This window comes from Macaca thibetana, chromosome 5 (assembly GCF_024542745.1).
Source record: "Macaca thibetana thibetana isolate TM-01 chromosome 5, ASM2454274v1, whole genome shotgun sequence".
In the NCBI taxonomy this organism is placed as follows: Eukaryota; Metazoa; Chordata; class Mammalia; order Primates; family Cercopithecidae; genus Macaca; species Macaca thibetana.
This window is the reverse complement of record NC_065582.1, coordinates 138897451-138918391: the sequence shown is the minus strand read 5'-3', so window position 1 is coordinate 138918391 and position 20941 is coordinate 138897451. Positions and strand designations below refer to the sequence as shown.

The 20941-nt window shown below is 36.8% G+C and overlaps 2 protein-coding genes across 11 annotated transcripts in view; one reads left to right on the top strand and one right to left on the bottom strand.

The window, feature by feature from the left end:
* ATP10D (ATPase phospholipid transporting 10D (putative)) overlaps positions 1-13424 on the top strand; it is a 115338-nt gene extending 101914 nt beyond the window's left edge. For all 3 annotated transcript variants that reach the window (XM_050791590.1, XM_050791589.1, XM_050791588.1), the window contains 4 exons: positions 1047-1127; positions 2615-2719; positions 7614-7801; positions 11594-13424. In XM_050791590.1, the coding sequence (XP_050647547.1) occupies positions 1047-1127; positions 2615-2719; positions 7614-7801; positions 11594-11924 (705 nt within the window). In that variant the 3' untranslated portion in view covers positions 11925-13424. The remainder of the gene's footprint in view (positions 1-1046; positions 1128-2614; positions 2720-7613; positions 7802-11593) is intronic.
* A 2165-nt stretch (positions 13425-15589) lies between these two features.
* The window catches only part of CORIN (corin, serine peptidase), a 270543-nt gene continuing 265191 nt past the window's right edge, over positions 15590-20941 (bottom strand). For all 8 annotated transcript variants that reach the window (XM_050791596.1, XM_050791599.1, XM_050791598.1 and 5 more), the window contains 2 exons: positions 20554-20687; positions 15590-16259 (listed from right to left, as the gene is read on the bottom strand). In XM_050791596.1, coding sequence (XP_050647553.1) covers positions 16077-16259; positions 20554-20687 — 317 coding nt within the window. In that variant the 3' untranslated portion in view covers positions 15590-16076. The remainder of the gene's footprint in view (positions 16260-20553; positions 20688-20941) is intronic.

The following is a 20941-nucleotide window of genomic DNA, read 5'->3' as shown; positions in this document are numbered from 1 at the left end:
GTCAGCGTTCTACTCTATGATGCTTGCATTCCACTGACAAAACTAGAAAATTTATTAAACAGATATAATTATTCCTGATGGTGATGAGATACTTCTCAGGTTTCCATGGTAGTAAGCGCCTGAGTGGGCACAACTTTTAGACTGGCTTGGTGTGCCTGTATGAGGAAGAGATATTTGAGCTAGGATACAAGTAATAAGGAACTGCTCATGTAGGAGGTCCAGGATAAGAATTCCTGGCAGAGAGAACAGCACAGGTAAATCCCTGAGGAAAGAATGGATCTGGCACATTTGAGGAAAAGAATGAAGGTCCATACTGCAGAATCAAAATGGCAAGAAGTAACCTGGAGAACTATTCAGTGAGCAAACCAGGTAGGACCTTATAGGTCATGAGAAGAAACTTAGATTGTGTTGGAAATGCAGTGGGAAGTCATTGGAGGGAGTGGAAGGAGTCAATTTGATTAATTAGAGAGATGACATAACCTGGTTTACATTTTTTTAAGTCCATTTCCAATTTGCCTTAAGAAATTGGAAAAAAGGGCAGCAAGCTGCCTTTTTTTTCTAAATGGGAAATGGGTTTAAGACCATCTGGCTGATTTGGGAAGATTGGATTGAGAAGAGGGGAGGAAGCAAAGAGGGTGGTTAGATGGCTATCCAGCCATTCAGAGACAGTTGATAGTGAATTGGAATGAAAGGAGTAATTTAGAGAAAGAGGAATGGATAGAGTTGGAGAAGTTTTGGAACAGTACTTTCTGATCAGTAGGAAAGGAGAAGTTAGTACTACTGGCTGTATTTCAGCTAGATTTAAAATTTATCCTGTAATAAAGGCAACATGAGTTGGATAAACATTCCTTCAAGGATTTTTTTCATCATGTTTACTTGTGAACCCATCACATTCAGTTACCCTTATCTTTACCTCTGTTGAAAAACACCACCTGAAGAAATGAAGCTTTCTCTCACAGAAATAAATGTAAGTACTGGCTTGTGTTGTTTCTTTTCTTGGACCCTTGTTAATCTTACTCCCTCCCCGTTATCTGCTTCATTTCTAGGCATACTTACCCCATACCTTCTGGATCACCTTATTGGATGCTTTTTATCAAAGCCTGGTCTGCTTCTTTGTGCCTTATTTTGTGAGTCTTTGTTCACTCAGTATATTTGTTATTAATGAATCAATGATGCTTCTTTGTACTATGCCACCAATATCAGCATAAAGGAGGGCAGATTGCTCATATAATCAAGTTGATTATAAACTGACTAAAGTATAATCTTCCCAAAAATATATGTTAGGTAATGGATTAAATTTAGATAGACATACCTAGTTTGAGTCCTCTTAGGCCTCTTGTTAACCCTGTACTGCTTAAAAATTTTTATCAATGACTTGAACAAAATTGGATGTCTGGCTATATAATTAGATTAGTCAAAAATCAGACAGGCTGGGTACAGTGGCTCACACCTGTAATCTCAGCATTTTGGGAGGCCAAGGCAGGTGGATTGCTTGAGTTGAGGAGTTTGAAACCATCCTGTGCAACACAGTGAGGCCACCGTCTCTACAAAAAATTTAAAAATTAGGTGAGTGTAGTGGTGTGGACCTGTGGCCCCAGCTATTTGGGAGGCTGAGGTTGGAGGATCGCTTGAGCCCAGGAGGTCTAGGCTGCAGTGAACTCAGTGAACTGTGATCATGCCACTGCACTCCAGCCTAGATAACAGACTGAGACCCTGTCTAAAAAAAATCAGAGGGGAAATGCCAGAATAGGACAGCTTTTATTAGTGAGTGCTGGGCTAATTCTACTCGAATGATATTCAGAGCATTAAATTTAAGATTCTATAAGTAGTGTCTCTAAAACTATAAAATCTGTTTTACAGGTAAAGAATGGAAGAAATGTAACAAAGCAAAGAATGTAAAAGCTTTAATTTTAAAAAATTTAGGCTAACACCAAGCACAAAGCAGCATTGTATAGCTGCTCATCCACATATACCCCTCTCCTAAAGAAAACACCTCTATCGTGGGTGGTGTTAATAGAAGCACAGTGTTAAGAATGAAAAAGATTATCATTTCTAAATTAACAATTTTTATTCTTTATTCAAATGAAATCATTTGAATTCGCCTTGCTAGAGTTTTCTGGCTATACTGCACTTCAGGAGAAATATAAACAAGGCAGTCTGAAGTATATTCAGAAGAGAATGAAGATGATGGTGAAACATGAGAAAATTGTGTCATTAGAGGAATAGTTTAAGGACTTGAAGACATATAGGAAAGGAGGGTATATTTTCCTCGGAAAGATAGTCATAATAGCTGCCTCAAAGATTTGTAGCTCTGTTAAATAGAACAAATTTCTCTATACCTTAAAAAGCTAGCAGTGTGAGTAAAAGGTTCCAGGAGGATCAATTATAATTCAGAATAAAGAGGAATTCCAGTTGAAAAAAATTGAAGATTAGATGCCCTGTCTGGGAGAAAGTCAGTCTCTTACTTGTGAAAATGTTCAAGTTTATTTCAAATGGCCAGTTCATAGGGACCTTGTAGAAGGGACTCAAGCCTTGGTTGAATTGTAGATAAAGTGATGTTACCCACACCAAGTTGCACAACTATCCAGGATCATCTAATGTCCTCTCTTTCTAGACCTACCAGGGCTCAGATATTGACATCTTTGCATTTGGAAACCCCCTGAACACAGCTGCTCTGTTCATCATTCTCCTCCATCTGATCATTGAAAGCAAGAGTTTGGTGAGTGGTTTTCTCGCCTCTGAAGTAGCCTAAAATCTTTTATGCTTGGGGATATGTCTTCTATTAGCAGTGACCCTGAAGATAAGTGGTAATGAGAAGAGTAATGAATCTATGGGAGAAGGGTGATCACAGCTACTCTGGGTGATCACTGAATGCCATTATGCCGAGATTGATGTGTAGCTGGGGAAAGTGGAAAACACCTGCCTTGCTCCCTTTGGTAGTATCAGTGGTGGAGGGTTCATGGAGATGTGAGACAGACTGGAGGGATACTTAACCTTCATTCTTCAAGACCAAGCTGATTACTTTCAGTGAAAATGGAAAAAAGGTGTTGTATCATAATCCTGGTACAGTGACTTTAGGGATGATTTTATGCCTTCCTCATAATAAAAAAAAAAAATCTTTTTTTGGCTCCCCTTTGGGTAAAACCCTTCAGTGGTTTCCCATTGTACTTGGAATAAAATATGAAAGCCCTAAGATGGTGCGGTGATGCTGTACTTCTCTCTCCAACCTCATTTCCACATATTCATGGGCTGGAACCATCTTATCCCTCTTTCAGTTTCTTCAATACATTGAACTGATGACCACGTCAGGATCTTGGCACTTAATTTATCTTTTAATGGAGGTAATTTTCATTCCCTCTTGCATCCCTGCACTTTACCCAACTTAAATGTTATTTAGATTTCATCAAAAATATAATTTCCCCCATAGCCTTTCCCTAACCACCCATTCTCTGATACCATTCTCTTTCTTTTACTCATAACTCTAATCATAATTTATAATTATTTATTTAATTATGTGATTATCTGAGGCCAAGTGCAGTAACTCACACCTGCAATTCCAGAGCTTTGGGAGGCTGAGGAGGGAGGATCACATGAAGCTAAGAATTCAAGACCAGCCTAGGCAACATAGTGAGACCCTGTCTCCACAAAAAATAACAAAACTAACTGTGTGTCATGGCACATGCCAGCAGTCTTAGCTACTTGGGAGACTGAGGAGGAGGCTCACTTGAGCCCAACAGTGAGCTCTGCAGTAAGCTATGATCATGCCACTGGACTCCAGCTTGGGAAACAGAGAGAAACCCTGTCTCTAAAAACAACAACAAAAAAAATGTGATTACCTTATTCATGTTTATCTTCCACATTAGACTATGCTCTCTGTGAGGGCAGGGTTCATACCTATTTTGTTCACCACTGCATACAGTGTTAAGGACAAGACTGGCACACAGCAGGTGCTCAAAAAATATTTGAATGGATAAATAAATGATTAAATATTCAGTTTTGGGGTTATGTTTACCATCCTGATAATATATGAATTTTAAATAGGAAATAGCTGAATAAGGTTATAGTTTAAAATATATGCAGTTATATTACAAAATTATTTATAACAATTTCTAAAGTAGGGCTGATTATTTTGGACATTATTTGCTTTGCTTATAATCTATAACAAAATCTTACAAGCTAAAATGTAGTAAAAGGTTAATATCTGCAAATACCAGATGGGTAGAGTAAAGGAAATTCTAGAACTGAAATATTTGGGATTCTTTTTATACCTATTCAATTTTTAAGCCATTGCATTGATACTTTTGGTGGCCACCTGAGAAAATGCCGAAGGTTCTGACATTTATTAGTGTTCCAGAGGATTTAACACATAAAGTGTATCAGTTTGGATTCACTGATTATGAGCAACATCATCTGAATAACCTGAGGAAATAGAAAAATTATTTAAAAAATATAATGAAGAACCATGATAGAACAAAATAAAGAAAAGCAAAAATATCTGAGAAACCAGAGTGACTCTGGAGATGTACAGAGCAAAAACTAATGGACAGACTTGTCAGGATGGTCCTCTGGTCTGAACTGGCTCCATTCATTTTCTTTCTGCTCTTGCCCCATTGTGCTCCAAGTCTATTATATTGTGATAGAATCCTATTTCCCTAGCTTCAGTCACAGGCTTTGACTATGGGAGGAATATTTTGCCGAGGCTGCACACAATGTTGGGTGTCCTCACCAAGAAGGGGAGTGAAAGCTAGAGTCAAAGATAAACAGAGACTGCTGTTGAAAGGATGCATCATTCAAGAATTGTTTCTTATGCTGGAGGATGCATGGCTAGAAATCCTGGCCCTGCAGATCTCTTGTCAATAAAAGTCAGCCATTCTGAAAGTATCAAACTCTTTCCCTTCATGCTCTTATTCACCATCTCATTGCCACCTCCCACTTCCCTTGTTGGTTTTTACCCAGTATTCTTTGACTTTCACTTCTTTGTATCAATTCACTTAAATGTATAAACTCTATGAAGTCTCTATCTCACTTGCCAAAAGCATGTTGTTGTTGTTGTTGTTGTTGTTGTTGTTGTTGTTGTTGAGAGGGAGTCTTGCTCTATCGCCCAGGCTGGAGTGCAGTGGTGTGATCTCGGCTCACTGCAAGCTCCACCTCCTGGGTTCATGCTATTCTCCTGCCTCAGACTCCCGAGTAGCTGGGACTACAGGTGCCCGCCCCCACGCCTGGCTAATTTTGTTTTTGCATTTTTAGTAGAGATGGGGTTTCACCACGTTAGCCAGGATGGTCTCGATCGCCTGACCTCGTGATCCACCCGTCTCAGCCTCCCAAAGTGCTGAGATTACAGGCGTGAGCCACTGCGCCTGGCCAAAGCGTGTTGTAAGAGATAAAAAATTGGAGCAATATGGCTCAAATAGAAGGAAAGACATTTGAGAAAGAAAAAAAAAAAGGAATTACTGTTTTAGCAGCATAAAGATCTTAATCCAGGAGTTAGCTAACATTTTTCTAGTTGTTTGTACATTTTATTAAAAAATAAGCAGTCTGTGTGACTCTTGTGAAGATATCTGTCATGGGGAAATACCTTGCAAGATTAGGAGAGAAAAGAAGAAAATCTAACTTATTTGAAAATTATAGCCCTAGAAAATAAAAGAGATTAATAAAAGCAGTGTTTTCCTAAAAAGCATGATATGTGCTAGCAATAGTACACACCATGATTTTAGGTAATACTGCATACTGCACTAAATAACACTAAATACTACATACTTCTGATTATATCAAAGAGATATCTCATTTGATGCTATTATGTTTTATCACAGTAATTCTTGCTAATTTCTCTTTATAATAAAGATTAATCAAACCCCAGACTCAGCTCTTTTATAACAGAGAATGTTAATATTATGAAGTTGGTGCCAAAAAAACGCAATTATTTTTGCACCGACCTCATACATTTAAAGTAGGCATACACTTTTCTTCATTTTTTAATTTAAATTTCTTTTTTTATTTCTAAAATTTTTGCAGGTGCATAGTAGCTGTATATATTTATGATGTACATGAGATATTTTGATACAGAGATGCAATAAGCACATGGTGTGAAATAAGCACATCATGGAGAATGGGATATCCATCCCTTCAAGAATTTTATCCTTTGAGTTACAAACAATCCAAATAGATCCTTTATTTTTAAATATACAATTATTATTGACTATAGTCATCCCATTATGCTATCAAATAGTGGGTCTTAGTCATCCTTTCTATTTTTCTTTTGTACCCATTAACCATCCCCACCTCCCCTGATACCTCCACTACCCTTCCCAGGCTCTGATAACCATCCTTCTACTCTCTATGTCCCTGAGTTCAATTGATTTGATTTTTAGATCCCACAAATAAGTGAGAACATGCAGTATTTGTCTTTCTGTGCCTGCCTTATTTCATTTAACGTAATGACCTCTAGTTCCATCCATGTTGTTGTAAGTGATAGAATCTCATTCTTTTTTACGGCTGAATAGTACTCCATCATGAAGATATACCACAGTTTCTTTATCCATTCATCTGTTGATGAACACTTAGGTTGCTTCCAAATCTTGGCTATTATAAACAGTGCTGCAGCAAACATAGGAGTGCAGATATCTCTTTGATATACTGATTTCCTTTCTTTTGGGTGTACAACCAGCAGTGGGATTGCTGGATCACACAGTAGCTCAATTTTTAGTTTTTTGAGGAACCTCCAAACTGTTCTCCATAGTGGTTGTACTAATTTACATTCCCATCAACAATGTACAGGGGTTCCCTTGTCTCCACATCCTAACCAGTGTCTGTGGGATGATATCTCATTGTACTTTTCTTTCTAGATAAAGTTACTTAATTAGTGAGCCAATGTTAAGAAAAATCATATTGCAAGATATACATGAATATGAAAGTAGCTAGGCTGTGGTATGACACGCAGACATTTATTTCTTGCTCATATAAAGTTGGCTGATAGTCCAGACAGCTCTAGAAGCAACTGTCCTCTGAGAGAACTTCTTGGTCAGTATGGAAGGAAGGAGACAGCATGGAAAACTGCAGACCAGCTCTTACATGCTTCTAACCTGAAAGTTTTACATACCCCTTGTAATCACATTTTATTAGTCAAAGCAAGACATATGGCCATGCTTAATTTCAAGGGAGTGTGGAAATATCATCCATCTGAATGCTTACTCAGGGAGCAGAATGACAGTATTCATGAGCAACAGTACTGTCTAACACCTATTTGAATGGCTTAAGTTTGAGGTTCACTGGGTTAAGGTATTACATTAACAAGGAAACAGACCAATGAGTAACTATATGAAAAAAATTAAGGAGAAAATCCAGACACCTCTTGGTGCATGGATAATATAGAATAAACTAGTCAACAGAATTCCCTTTTGGCATTTGAGTTAGTTTTACAGAATTCAAACAGTGAGGTAACTCATTCACAAAAGATACTCCCATCTCTCTGATATCTTATATTTGTTTGCTAAGGTTTGTTACACCATTCATCCAGTGCTTAGATGTGTTGTCTCTTTAATGGAGCAGATTTGTCCAGGTGGCAATACCGTATCAGTGAGAGAGCATTCATTTCCTCTGTTCGTCTTGTCTTACAGACTTGGATTCACATGCTGGTCATCACTGGTAGCATCTTGTCTTATTTTTTATTTGCCATAGTTTTTGGAGCCATGTGTGTAACTTGCAACCCACCATCCAACCCCTACTGGATTATGCAGGAGCACATGCTGGATCCAGTATTCTATTTAGTTTGTATCCTCACAACGTGCATTGCTCTTCTGCCCAGGTATGGTATTTATTTTATCATTGAGAGAATAAATGGAATCATAGGCTAGGAATCCTTCAAGTAACTACTAAGAATGGTTGGCAGGCCATCCTGTTTAGTAGTGAGAAAGTCAATTTGTGTCCTAGTTAAAATATTGGTTTTAACTGTTTTATCAGAGAACATAAGTGGCTTAAGCAAACCGAGAGATTGATTTATCTCTCATGAAAAAGTTTATCTGGTTGACAGTTTACAGGGATAGGGTAGCTTTGCTTCACAGAATTATCTAAGGACCTAGATCCTTTCCTCTATCTTTTTACTTTGCTATCTCCCAATGGTCAGCCCCTTGTCTGGGTCCATTTTGTGCTGCCACAGTGGAATACCACAGGTAACTTATAAACAGAAATTTATTGGTTCACAGTTTTGGAGGCTGAAAAGTCTAACGTCAGGCCACCAGAAGATTTGATGATTCCGATTCCAAGATCGCACCTTGAACACTGCACCTTCAGATGGTGGAAGGGCAAAGAGGCAAAAGGGGATCAAACTCACCCTTTTATAATGGCATTAATCTCACTCATGAGGGCTCTGCCTTATCACCTCTTAAAGGTCCTATCTCTTAATATTGTAAAAACAGCCACTAAATTTCAACATGAGTTTTGGAGGGAATTCCAACAATAGCAGCCCTCATCTGCATGACTGAAGATGACTCCTCAGCTGATCCCCAACCCTGCTTGCCCCTGTATACAGGAATGGGAAAGTAGAGGGCAAGCAGCTTTGTTTTTGTATTTTTGTTTGTTTGTTTGTTTGTTTTTCTTGTAGTGGCATGAACCTACATATGTACATTGTAACTAAGTGGCTAAAATCTTGGAGTTTCTAAAAGGAAGAAAGGGAGAATGGGTATTGAGGGACAAGTAGCAATCTCTACTACAGTCTGTAAACACTGAACACTTTTCAACTTTCCTCCCTTATCTGAGTTCAGTTATTCCCCCAATTCTAGTTTAATCTGATTTATAATATTGTATGGGATGGAAATGACTAAGAAGAATACATGGGTTTTTAATATATAGATAGATTCTTGGAACTCAGAACTCATTGTCTCTGCAGTTTCACAACATCTGTTTAGCTGAAAAGATTACAACAAATAGTTGTTCTCCTTTTTTAAACATAAATGAGAGTCATAGTGGTGAGTTCATGTTATTCTATAACAGCGTCAACAAACTGTGGCAAACAGGCCAAATTTGGCCTACTGTCTGATTTTGTAAATAAAACCATACTCATTTACATATGATCTATGGCTTCTTTTGCAATACAACAGCAGAACTGAATAGTTCCAACAAAGTTTGTCTGGCTTGCAATGCCTAAAATATTACTATCCAACCCTTTACAGAAAGAGTTTGCCCGTTCTAATCTGTATCATACGGCACAACGGACACAATCCTTTGTTGCTGATGAATGTCTCTTCCAGAAATGCATAAGAAAACCCATCTGAGTTACTCAGTGGTACTTATATATAACAATATCACTTCTGTAGTGCTCATTGCTATTGCCAGCTTCCAGATTAAAAACTGACAAGATGAACTTATAGAATTTCTGAAAAAACAATTACTTTAAGGTTTTGGCTTTAAAAATTCTGGGCCTTTAACAGTATAGTTCTAGTATTTTTGTGGTATACTTAAAAAATGACTCCCTAAAAGATTTCCATGTCCTAATCTCTGTAACCTGTAAATTTAATCTTATGTGGCAAGAAAAGAACTTTGCATAAATGATTACATTATGGATCTTGAGACAAAGAGATTACTCTGAATTATCCAGGTGGATCCTAAATGTAACCACAAGTGTCCTTATAAGAAAAGAGGGAGAGGGAGATTTGACACAGAAGAGGAGAAGGCACTATGCCTATGGGATCATGGATTCCTTAGCCACAAACCAAGAAATGCCATCAGCCACCAGAAGCTGGAGGAGGCAAGGAATAGATGCTCTTCTAGAGGGTCCAGAGGGAGCACGCCCTTTCCAATACCTTGATTTTGGCCCAGTGAAGCTAATTTCATATTTTTTGCCTTGAAAACATTGAGAGAATGATTTTTGTAATTCTAAGCTACCAAGTTTGTAATAATGTGGTATAGCAGTCATAGGAAACTAATACAGATTTGGGTACCCAGAATAGGTTTCTGCTATAACAAATGCAGAAAACTATGGAAGGGGCTTTGAAATTGGATAATGGGCAGAGGTGGGGAGAATTTTGAGGCACATAATAGAAAAATCCTGTTAGACTTCCTTACCCAGGCTCTTGGTAGAAATATGGACATTAAAGTTGTAATCAGTGATCTTGATAGCTACATTTACTTATTAGTTCCAATATTTTATTTTAGATTTTCTACATATACAGTAATGCCATTAGCAAATAATGACCATTGTGTTTCTTTCTTTCCAATATGTAAGCACTTGATTTTTCTTATTGACCTGGCTGGGGAAACTTGTTTCTGATCCCAGAAGGAAAGGTTTCCATATTTCCCTATTAATTATGATGTTTTATATAGAATTTTATGACTATATCATTAACCAGATTAAAGAAGTTCCATTCTATTCCTTATTTTCACATTTAAAAAAATATAAATGTTTGTATTAATTGAGATAAGATTTTCTTTTTTTATACTGTTAGTGTAGTAAATTACATTAATTGCTTTTATAATATGAAAACAATCCTGCATTACTGAAAAATTAAGTTACTGCTGGTGAGGTTTCAGAAGAAAATGAAGAAGTCAGAGAAAGCCTGTATCATCAGATATAGAGAATACATATATCATCATACACAGAAAGTTGCTAGAAATATGAATTTTCAAGTACACTGATGAGGACTCAGAAGAAAATGAGGAACATGCTTTGGGAATTTGAGGGAAGTGGATCTTTCAAATACTGGCAGGAAAATTAGCTAACTTGTGTTCTACAGTAATATAGAAAGCAGAATTTGTAAGCAGTGAAGTTGGATATTTGACTGAGGAGGTTTCTAAGCAAAGTATTGAAGGTGTGTCCTGATTTACTGCTTATAGTACAATGTGAGAGGAAAGATACTGAAGGGAAAACTGCTAAGCCACAAGGAACTTGGTTTAGGAAATTCTCAGGCTATCCAGATTGCAAAAGTTGCTAAAGTTAGGAGATTGACTGTTAGGAGTATGCTCTGGAGAGCTGGACAACCTTTCTGCTAGTGCTGAAGAGATTAGTTATGTGATTCCTAGATCTCCTCAACCATTGTAGTAGTAACCAGAAAAAGAAATGAGGTTATACAGGAAAGATCTGTGCTGGTACCTCTTATCTAGTGGCATAAATCCCAGTGACATACATAGGAGAGTCACAAGACTTTTGAGAACATTATAGCAGAAGAAACACTGCCAGTTTAGTCTAGGAAGGGACACGTTTGTGGTACTTTGTTACAATAGCCATAGGAAACTGATACAAATAGCATTTTTAACACTTACTGTGTGTCAACACTCTGCCTGCTTTGTATGTATTGTCTCATTTAACCTAACATTAAGCTTATGTAGAAACTATTTATATCTCTACTTTTATAGATGTTATTTATTTTTGTTTTTTAATAAACACTTACATGACAATTACTGTTTTCTAAGTGCTTTACAAATATTAATTTATTTAATATTGTTTTATCTCCATTTTATATTAGAGTTCAGTTACCCTCCCCCTTTATTTCAGGAGCCAAGTGGCCACCAGACCCTTTTACTTTTTTAATTGGTTAGTATTCAGGGGGTTTTCCATAATGCATTTGAGGTGAATTTAATTCTAATGATGTTTCTTGTCACCTAGGTTTGTATACAGAGTTCTTCAGGGATCCCTGTTTCCATCTCCAATTCTGAGAGCTAAGCACTTTGACAGACTAACTCCAGAGGAGAGGACTGAAGCTCTCAAGAAGTGGAGAGGGGCTGGAAAGATGAATCAAGTGACATCAAACTATGCTAACCAATCAGCTGACAAGTCAGGAAGAAGACCCAAGCCTGGCCCTTCTACTGTATTTGCAATGAAGTCAGCAACTTCCTGTGCTATTGAGCAAGGAAACTTATCTCTGTGTGAAACTGCTTTAGATCAAGGCTACTCTGAAACTAAGGCCTTTGAGATGGCTAGACCCTGCAAAGATTAAGAAAGCTAGACACCCTCCCTGGAGTTGCAAGTATTCTTTCAAGGTTGGAAGAGGGATTTTGAAGAGATATCTCTCCAAGCAAGAATGACTAGTTTTTCCATAAGGGACATGAGCATTTTACTAGGCTTGGAAGAGCTGACATGATGACCATTATTGTATGTTTGTATATACATTTGTAATAGAGGGCTAGAGTTTGACCTAGACAGAGTTTAAGGAAGTGAAATATTTAATTCAGAACCCAATGCTTTTGTAAAACTTTTTGGATTTTAAAAAGCATTTTCATTCTCTTAGAAATTCAAATATTTTCAAGGGGAGTCATTTGAGATATATTTATTTTACTAGGAGATCTTATATTCTAGAGAAATGCTTTAAATGGTCAGGCTCCAATCTGAATTTTTTTATTAAGAAAAAAGTAGTTTTTAATGAATTGGTTAGGACTCAGAGGAAATACGGAAAACACGTAGATGGTTAATTTACAGGTAAAAATCCCAAGAGCCTTTTAAACAACAAGGTACCTAAAATAGGGTATAATTATACTGCTTAAAATACAATTAGTGTCTATGAATAGCTTTTTATTTTCTGTGGGAAGATGCTTTAGGTCTTCTGACTAAAGATGCAGGCATATCTCTCTGCTCATTTCAGTGTTTTCCTGAGGTGGAGCCTTCATTGGAAAGGGGAAAGAGGGATTCTAGGGTTTCATCAGGGACCAGGAATGCATTCCTCTCTCAGGTTCCAATCAAGAGAAGACCTTTTATGAGATCTGATTCTGTATAGATGTTGTCAGTTAGGAAACTGAAGCCATAGATCAGGCAGACAAACAGCCCATTGGGCAATTTCCTGTATTTTAAAACTGACAATAGCCTGATTGAAGTGATACAATCAATTTCAAAACAATCTTCCAGAGGCCACTTGAAGGTTCATAGTTTTTACAATACCCTGAGACTTTTCAGGTTTTGGAGCCTCTAAAATATGAGATATAAACTGAAACTAATACAGGTTGTTCTCTGGAGGTTTCTATGAGGTTCTTAGAAAAATTTGGTTTTAAAATACATTTGAGGACAGGAATGTCTATAGCAAGTTTACTGCTATTGCAAATCATGTATGCTGGCTTTAGTTGTAACAAACAAACTACTTTATGCTAAGTAAGGCCAGGTGCTACTATAAAATCATATATTCCTGTTGAAGTTCTTTTGAAATCCTTTCTCTATTTATTATATTTGAAAGTTGTCAGCCACCAATCATCCAGAATTTCCTTCCTGAATCTCCATGCTCATATGCAACGTCTACATCAAGGTCTTCTTAATGACTGTTATTCTCAGGGTTTAGTTTTCTACCTTCTGCCTACTATTTTGGTCTAACATTTTTGTAGCCTTCTGTTTTTCTTGCAAATAGTCTTTTACATAAGCTGATTTCTAGAACTTTCAAAATCTCACATAGTTAATGGAAGTTGCTTTCTGCTTTCTTATGACTGTTTTTATAAATAAACTATTTCATAAATAATGTATACTGAAAAATCATCATCACTCTTATAAACATTTGCCAAATCCAACTATAATTAGTACCAGAACTTAGAAGGAAAGTCACAAAGCATGCCTTTTACCAGAATATTGCTTTTGCCTTATATGGAAAATCACTGATGTCATATCATTTATTATCCTCGCAGCAGTTGGCATTCATTCCCTGAGATCGTCGTCTCCTGATAAACAATAATTTAGAGGTATGTTCACTTGTAAATAAAAAGGTTAGCATCTAAGGACAAAGAATGAGCCAAAAACACTAAGGAAAAAGATCAATTTTCAGAATTGAATTATCTGTACATATGAATAGAGGAAAATACTGAGTGCTAATGTGATAGGGTCACAATCTTGTATCCACAATTCCAAAACCTCCAAACCTCTGAAAACTGAAATATTTTTATAAATTAGGCCTAAATTCTATGCCCTGAACAAATGTAAAGCTATTTATGTACTTAATGTAATCATTCATATACTTTGCTACAAATATATTATTTCATTACTGAGTGCTAAACTGTATTTCCTTTTAAAATTTGGAAAATTTTGAATTCTAAAACACATTTAGACCTTAACCTAAAGAGGCTGGGATCTGTATGAAGCTTTTAAAGGGTCACGTTTACAAGTCAATAACTCTTTTACATAAAGTTACCCAAGCTGATGCGATCTGGTGTCCAGTGTACTTCACCAAATTTGGGGGGGGCCAAGTATCATATCATTGCTGTCAGTAGATAAGAAAATTGATTAATAGTATACATTTTGGGATATAATCTTATACAAAAGATTTATAAAATAATTGTATTGGGTTCCCAAAATGTACTCTAGACATTAAAGATCTGTGTGCCCTTACCAGGACTAAAGTTCCCACTGGACACTCAATGGGTACTGTGAGACTATTAGCAACCTCTAATTTCAGACCAGTCAAGGAGCCACTGATCCTCTAAAATGAAAGAGCATGAACCTGTGAGAGTGAGATATAAGGGAGGTGAACTGTGATTGGTAAACAGGCTGCCAGCATGCTGTTAGAAAGACAGAAACAATTTCTTAGAACTTGCCACCCATATCCATAAAAAAAAGGTGATTAGACCATTTTATTTGTATTAAGAATTATTTAAAATAAGTATAATATGTGTATTTCACTGAGCCTAAGTTGAGCAAGGCTAAAAGTTGATACATTAAATATGTACCTACAACTATAACAAAACTGACAAATGTTCTTGAACTTTCACAAAATTGTGACCACAATTCAGTTGCTAGATTTCACACTCTCCTTAGGTTTATACAAACTGCAGGACAGGAAATGAATAATATAGAAATTGCTAAAACAACTTTTTGAATTTCAAATATGTTTACGCTAGAAAAGATACAAAAAGACATGTATAAAATTGCACGTAGTATCTATTTGGAATGCTGAGGCAGTCCAGGTTGCTGGTGGAGGTTAGTAGGGAATCCTAGTTGTTTAAAAGGCAAAATGGATGCCTAATTAAATGAAGTATATACGAAGATTTGTGTTTTAAAGCTTTTTAGTGGGGAAAAATACTTTTTACCACTAATTGCTTCAGAAATTGAGTTGTGTAAAGTGGCCTAGAGCTAAAAGTCATTTCTAAAATTTTAATTACCAAGAAGAAACCAGACATTAAACATCTTTTGAGGAAAGTTACAAAATGTTTTACTGCATGCAAAGTTTTTCTGTGCTCTAAAATATGCTTTTTATGACTTTGTTGGTATGGATGAACACAAGAAAACTGAAAAGTAAATTTAATTAAGTGAGGGATGCAAATTAATTTTCTTTTTAAAAAATTGCATCTCTCGTCTAAATTCTCCTTTGCAAAGTTTAATATCCAGTTCTTTGCCACATAAGTAAAACAAAATATTGTCCATAAATATTGATCTAGTTGTTGCAATCTCAATCAGCCAACTGATATATCCTGAACAAACCCAGCTATGAGGAAAGTTCTATAGAGACTTCGAATCTTGATATACATCCAGAATGGGGTCCTATAAAGTCAAGTGTTAATATTGATATCTAAATAACTCTGCATTCAATATGTCTTGCTACCTAAATGGATGATACTGGTCTTTTATTGCTGTCTTTCATCAGTTCTCAGAATGATGCAAACATTAGAAGGGTAATAGTAAATACTTCAAATGTGTAAATTATCTTGGCTTTTAATAAATCAAAAGCAAGTCTCCAATGTTAACACTGAAATTTACCACTATGCACTGAGCTTGAGAAACAAAAACTAGCAGAGATAGTCAGCCTAAATATCTATGTCTTTTTTTGTGATAGGATAAAAGAGAACATTCCATAACCTGTTACTGTAGCACCTGCATGATTTTCAATCTCTCCAGAGTTGATAATTTTGTGCTGCAGTCATGCTTAGGCCTGGCAAAAGAACAAAGTCTGCTTGGCTTTGCTTTTGTAAAGTCTTTCATTGAACTTGAAATAAGAGAAAAATGAAGGTGAAAAAATAAGTTGAATAAAATTAGTCCAAAACAAACATGCAAATTTGCAGTGCACGGTTGAGCATTTCTGCCCGTGAAAAGTGCTTCTGTACAGCTCTCTGCAGGAAGCTCTTCACAGTCAAGAAGGTCATTTTCTTTTAGTGTAGCTGGCAAAAGTCTCTGATCATCCTTATAATTAGTTTAGGAGAAAAGTCTGGATGTAAATCTGTCTTTTAATCCATTCGACGAAATATGACACATTACTATAAACGCCAGGCCCCAGGACTTTGGAAAAGCAGACGGAGCCCCATGAAGTTAATCCAAATAATGTCCACTGTCCTCCAGGCTTCTCACAAACAAGAGGCCCACCGCTGTCGCCCTGCAATGAGTAGCAATGGGAGTTAGTAACTGGCATTTCAGGGCCGTAATGTGTGTCCATGCTATCCTGAGGATACAATAAAGCTAAACCCAGATTAACCAACTTGGAAAGTTTCAACAAAGCTGACCTTGTCAGCCTGTGAAGGAACTGTGCTTTCCGCTGTAAAAATAGAACTTTCAAATAAACATCTTAAACTCTGATCATTAAAAAGGTAGAGTGGCTTGGGAAGAAATTGTATTTTTTCCCCCAGAAAATTAGAAGACCTTTTTCAGGCATTTTCTGCACTTACAAAAATATATCATAAAGCTTTTAAAAAGTATCAGAACTAATTACCTCAAAATTGACCTCATTCTAATTTCAGCTGAACTTATGACTGTGGAAACTACCCAAAATGGAATAAAATCCCCCCCACACACAATACTACAAACATATTCTAAAATATCTATTTTCAAGAATCTGGCTTTGTGAATGAATACATTAAGTATAACACAATTTGGGGTCCCTTACTACACTTCTTAATAGTTCTTAAGACTTTTAAATTTGGCATAGTTGAATACAAAATAGGACCACTTAAAATTATTTATAATGAATATTTCATTAATAGCCTGTATTTTATTTCATATATATAGGGATTTTCATTCATGATATTTAAGGATTCCAGATGAATTATATTCAGTTTTTCCCCCAAATATAGTTAACAATAAAATGCTATGGCATTAGAAATAGCAATATTTGCTACATCTGAAAACAAAGGTATATTCTGCACTGCCTCGAAAAAGAAGAGCTGATACCATGGGAAAAAAAAAAAAGGAAATATGTGAATTCATTTTGGAAGGTTACAAATACTCCTTGATCTACAGACTTTCAAAATTAGAAGCATATCTATGGTCTTCCTACTTGGTATTGTTGAAGAACATAGGACTAATGTTTCTCAATCTTCTTCTAAACATTTTCCACATATTAGCTCATTTAATCTTTACAAAATACCTAAGAGTTTATATTATTTATTATATCTGTTTTGGAGATGTTGAAACTGAAGCACAAGTTAAATAACTTGTTCATTGACAGAGGCTGGATTTGAATCCAAGCAGCCTGGTAACAAGACTCCAACTCTATAATTACTAGGCCACCCTGCTTCTTAGGAACATTCGTGAATATTATTGCTATGAAAGAGAAATTGGGCCTGGCACGCTGGCTCAAGCCTGTAATCGTAGCACTTTGGGAGGCTGAGGCGGGGAGATGACTTGAGGTCAGGAGTTCCAGACCAACCTGGTCAACATGGTGAAACCCTGTCTCTACTCAAAATACAAAAATTAGCCAGGTTTGGTGGTGGAAACCTGTAATCCCAGCTACTCCAGAGGCTGAGGCAGGAGAATAGCTTGAACCCAGGAGGTGGAGGTTGCAATAAGCTGAGATCACACCACTGCACTCCAACCTGGGAGACAGAGTGAAACTCCATCTTTAAAAAAAAAAAAAAAGAAGAAGAAGAAAAAGATTAAAATTTTGATTGTGCTGTACACTTTTGTGTAAGTGATGATCTTTGAATTTGTAACTTTCCAATACCCTAAGCCAAAATCATAAGCATAGAACTTGCAAAGAGCTGAATAACTTTTTCTGCCTAAGAGCCGAATTGAATTTTTTGAAGCAAAATTTGTTACATGTATATAATGCTTAGACAAAAAAGAAAAATTTCCTGGAAACGTTTCACAAACTGTTTTCCCAAATTTGTTTTCACATATTTCATACACATAAGGTATTTCATTCTTGATCTCTCCTTATATAAAATAAATAAGATGCTCGCCTATTGAAGTGGAACTATGATGTCAGAGGGTGATTAAAATGGAACGTGTTTACAATGTCAGCACATTTTCACTTCCAGATCAGACATTTAATAAAATAATTATTTAGCATCTACTCTTTGAAAAGTTCTGTGCTAGTGTATAAACAAACAAACAAGCATTATTTTTGTCCCAGAGCAGCCTAAAGTCAGCTTGGGTAACAAGAATAACTTCACATGAAAGCAAAATCTAAAGGCTAGAAAGAGGAGTTCAAAGGAATGAGTGATGACATCCAGGTGGAGAGGAATAAAAAATGCCTTCCTGAGATGTAGGTTTTGATTTAGGCTTAGTGAGTCAGGTAGGCACTCCATTAAATGCAAAACAAAAGGTGAAAAGCAAGCAATTAAAAATGAAAGTGAGACTACAGCTAAAGGCACAACGGATCTGGTTTGTTCTTTTGGTCCTCTTTGTAATATTGGGCTTGAAACCAACATATTTGGCTTCAGTATTGGCTTATAGATTGTCACAGACAAACTCACACTTCATTATGTCCTGTTGATATGATTAAGGAAAATAATATATGTCATATAATAGACGTTTAAGTAGAAACATTTGCTTCTGATATAGTAAAAAGTAGGTTTTGTTTGTTTTGTTTTCTACCTGAAGCTGTGTTAGAGAATATCTGGTATGCATTTAGTACACCCACACCACTGAAATCCCACTACTAAAGAAGTTGGCAAGACCTGGTTCCTATTAGGCATCACGATAAGAACATGCCCGTGCCTGTGTCTGTGGGCCTTCAGCTCTCTGTCAAGGAATCATCTCCCTTCCCCTCCTTTAGCAATTGCCAAGAGATGATCTTGAACATGTGCCAAGAGGTGCTAGTTTTTGATAAACCTCCAGATGACATTGGAGAGAGGTAGAAATGTATTTATATTAATCATTGCTGCCAGACTGCCCGATTTCATATCCTCAATCTACCACCTTCATGCTGGCTGATTTGGGGAAAATTACTTAACCTCCTGTATTCTTGATCTGTTTAGGGAAAATAAACACACCACCATATGGGTTGATTATGATATTTAAATGAGTTATTAGAAAGCGTTTTGCAGAGAGCCCGAAACATAATAAGCACTAAACTGATAGATTTTAATATTGGTGTAATTACTATTCATTGAATGTCTAAGTATGTGCCAGATATCATATACAGATATGTGAAAGATACAGGCTTCTAAATACATTAACTTAGTTAATCTTCATGGACAGAATTAGTCCCACTTTACTTATGAGAAAGCTATCCAGAGAGGTTAGATAACTTCATCGGGTTATACTGGTCTTAATGGCAGAGATGAGCTCCAACCCAGATCTTTCAGGCTTCAAATCCTGTGCCCCACACCCACATCATGCTGCCTCCTACAACACTTTTATTGGGCCTGGGAAATCAAACCCAGTCCTCCTGTAGAGAAGGGAGGGATTCCTTTACCACCACCCACCTCAGCAGGATGACGTGAGGCCATGAGGCAGAAAGGAAGGTGGTCTCAGCGAAACGCCAAGGGAGCTGTCTGCTCCCTCTTTCCCATGACAACTGTCTAAGCAATCACCACAGGGCCATTTTCAATACCCTGATTTTTCCATTCTAAAATGGATCATCAAAAATATAATGTATTTACATTGAGTTAGTACTTAAGAGCACTGTTGTGTCTTTTCTTCATTACTAAACTGTAGTGGGCAAATTACTCCAAAGCAGTAAAATAACAAAGGTGCTTCACAGCAGCATAGTATAATAACTGTCTTCCTCAGTTTTTGTTACAAGCTTATTTGAGCACTTGCACTTTTCCCTCCTTTCCTAGGAGCCAGTCCAGTATAATGTTCGATGAGTGTCTATTAAGTAAAAATAAAAAGGCACCTCTACACTGTTACGTTAATATGTTCTACAAACTCTCATGGCCATGAACCCTGAGTATCTAAAGGTTGAGTTCAGTGACATTTGAGGACATGCTGACAATCAAGTGAGGGCCCAGACAACACCAGTGTGATGACCCCTGAGACAGAGTTAGTCCTGTCTCACACCCTGGAAGTTGGGGTGTTGATGTGTGTCTTAATGCCATCACTCCAATGACTGACAATGTCCTTTCATGCCTGCCCTGCTTCCTGGGGCAGCCAGGTGGAAGCCATGGTTACTACTAGCTCCTCTTAGAACCTCGTTTATCCTAACCACTAAAATGGTTGAATGAGATGAACAGGAAAAATTGTTTTTCTCCTGTCGCTGACCAAGGGTGATGTTCCCCATACAGTAGATGAGACAGTAGAAGGCACCCTGAATAAAGAGGATGGGTGTAATTAGGAGAATTGTGTACCAGCTGCAGGAAAATGTGCTGTAAATAATTAAACATTTGGCAACAAACAATTTTCAAAAAATATTTCCAAAGGGCTGTACGTGAGTAATAATGAGTTTATGGGAATCCACTGAAGTTACTGTTGAAATGAATCTCCTTGGTAACCAGAAAGCAACTTACCATGCATGAATCAACTGTGCCAGACTCATAGCCAGCACATATCATCCGAGTGGTGATGGTCTTCATGTCAAAGTAGGACTGACACTGTTCCAGAGAAATAATGCGGACTTCTCCCTCTTGCAGCTTAAAAGGCACTGAATTTGAAAAAAAAATAATAAGAATAAGAATATACATATGATGGTAAAATGACTCAAAAGTGAGGCTAGTGAGGCTAGCCAAATATGAAATGCAAATATAATATAAGTATTTTTATACCAAGAGAGGCATATTCTTTACTTGAAATGTCATTTTAAAGACACGGCTGGTTTGGAATCAGAATTTTCTAGTTAGAAGTGTTCATAGCAATTATCCAGTGAAACTCCTTTATTTTATTAACGGGGAAATCAAG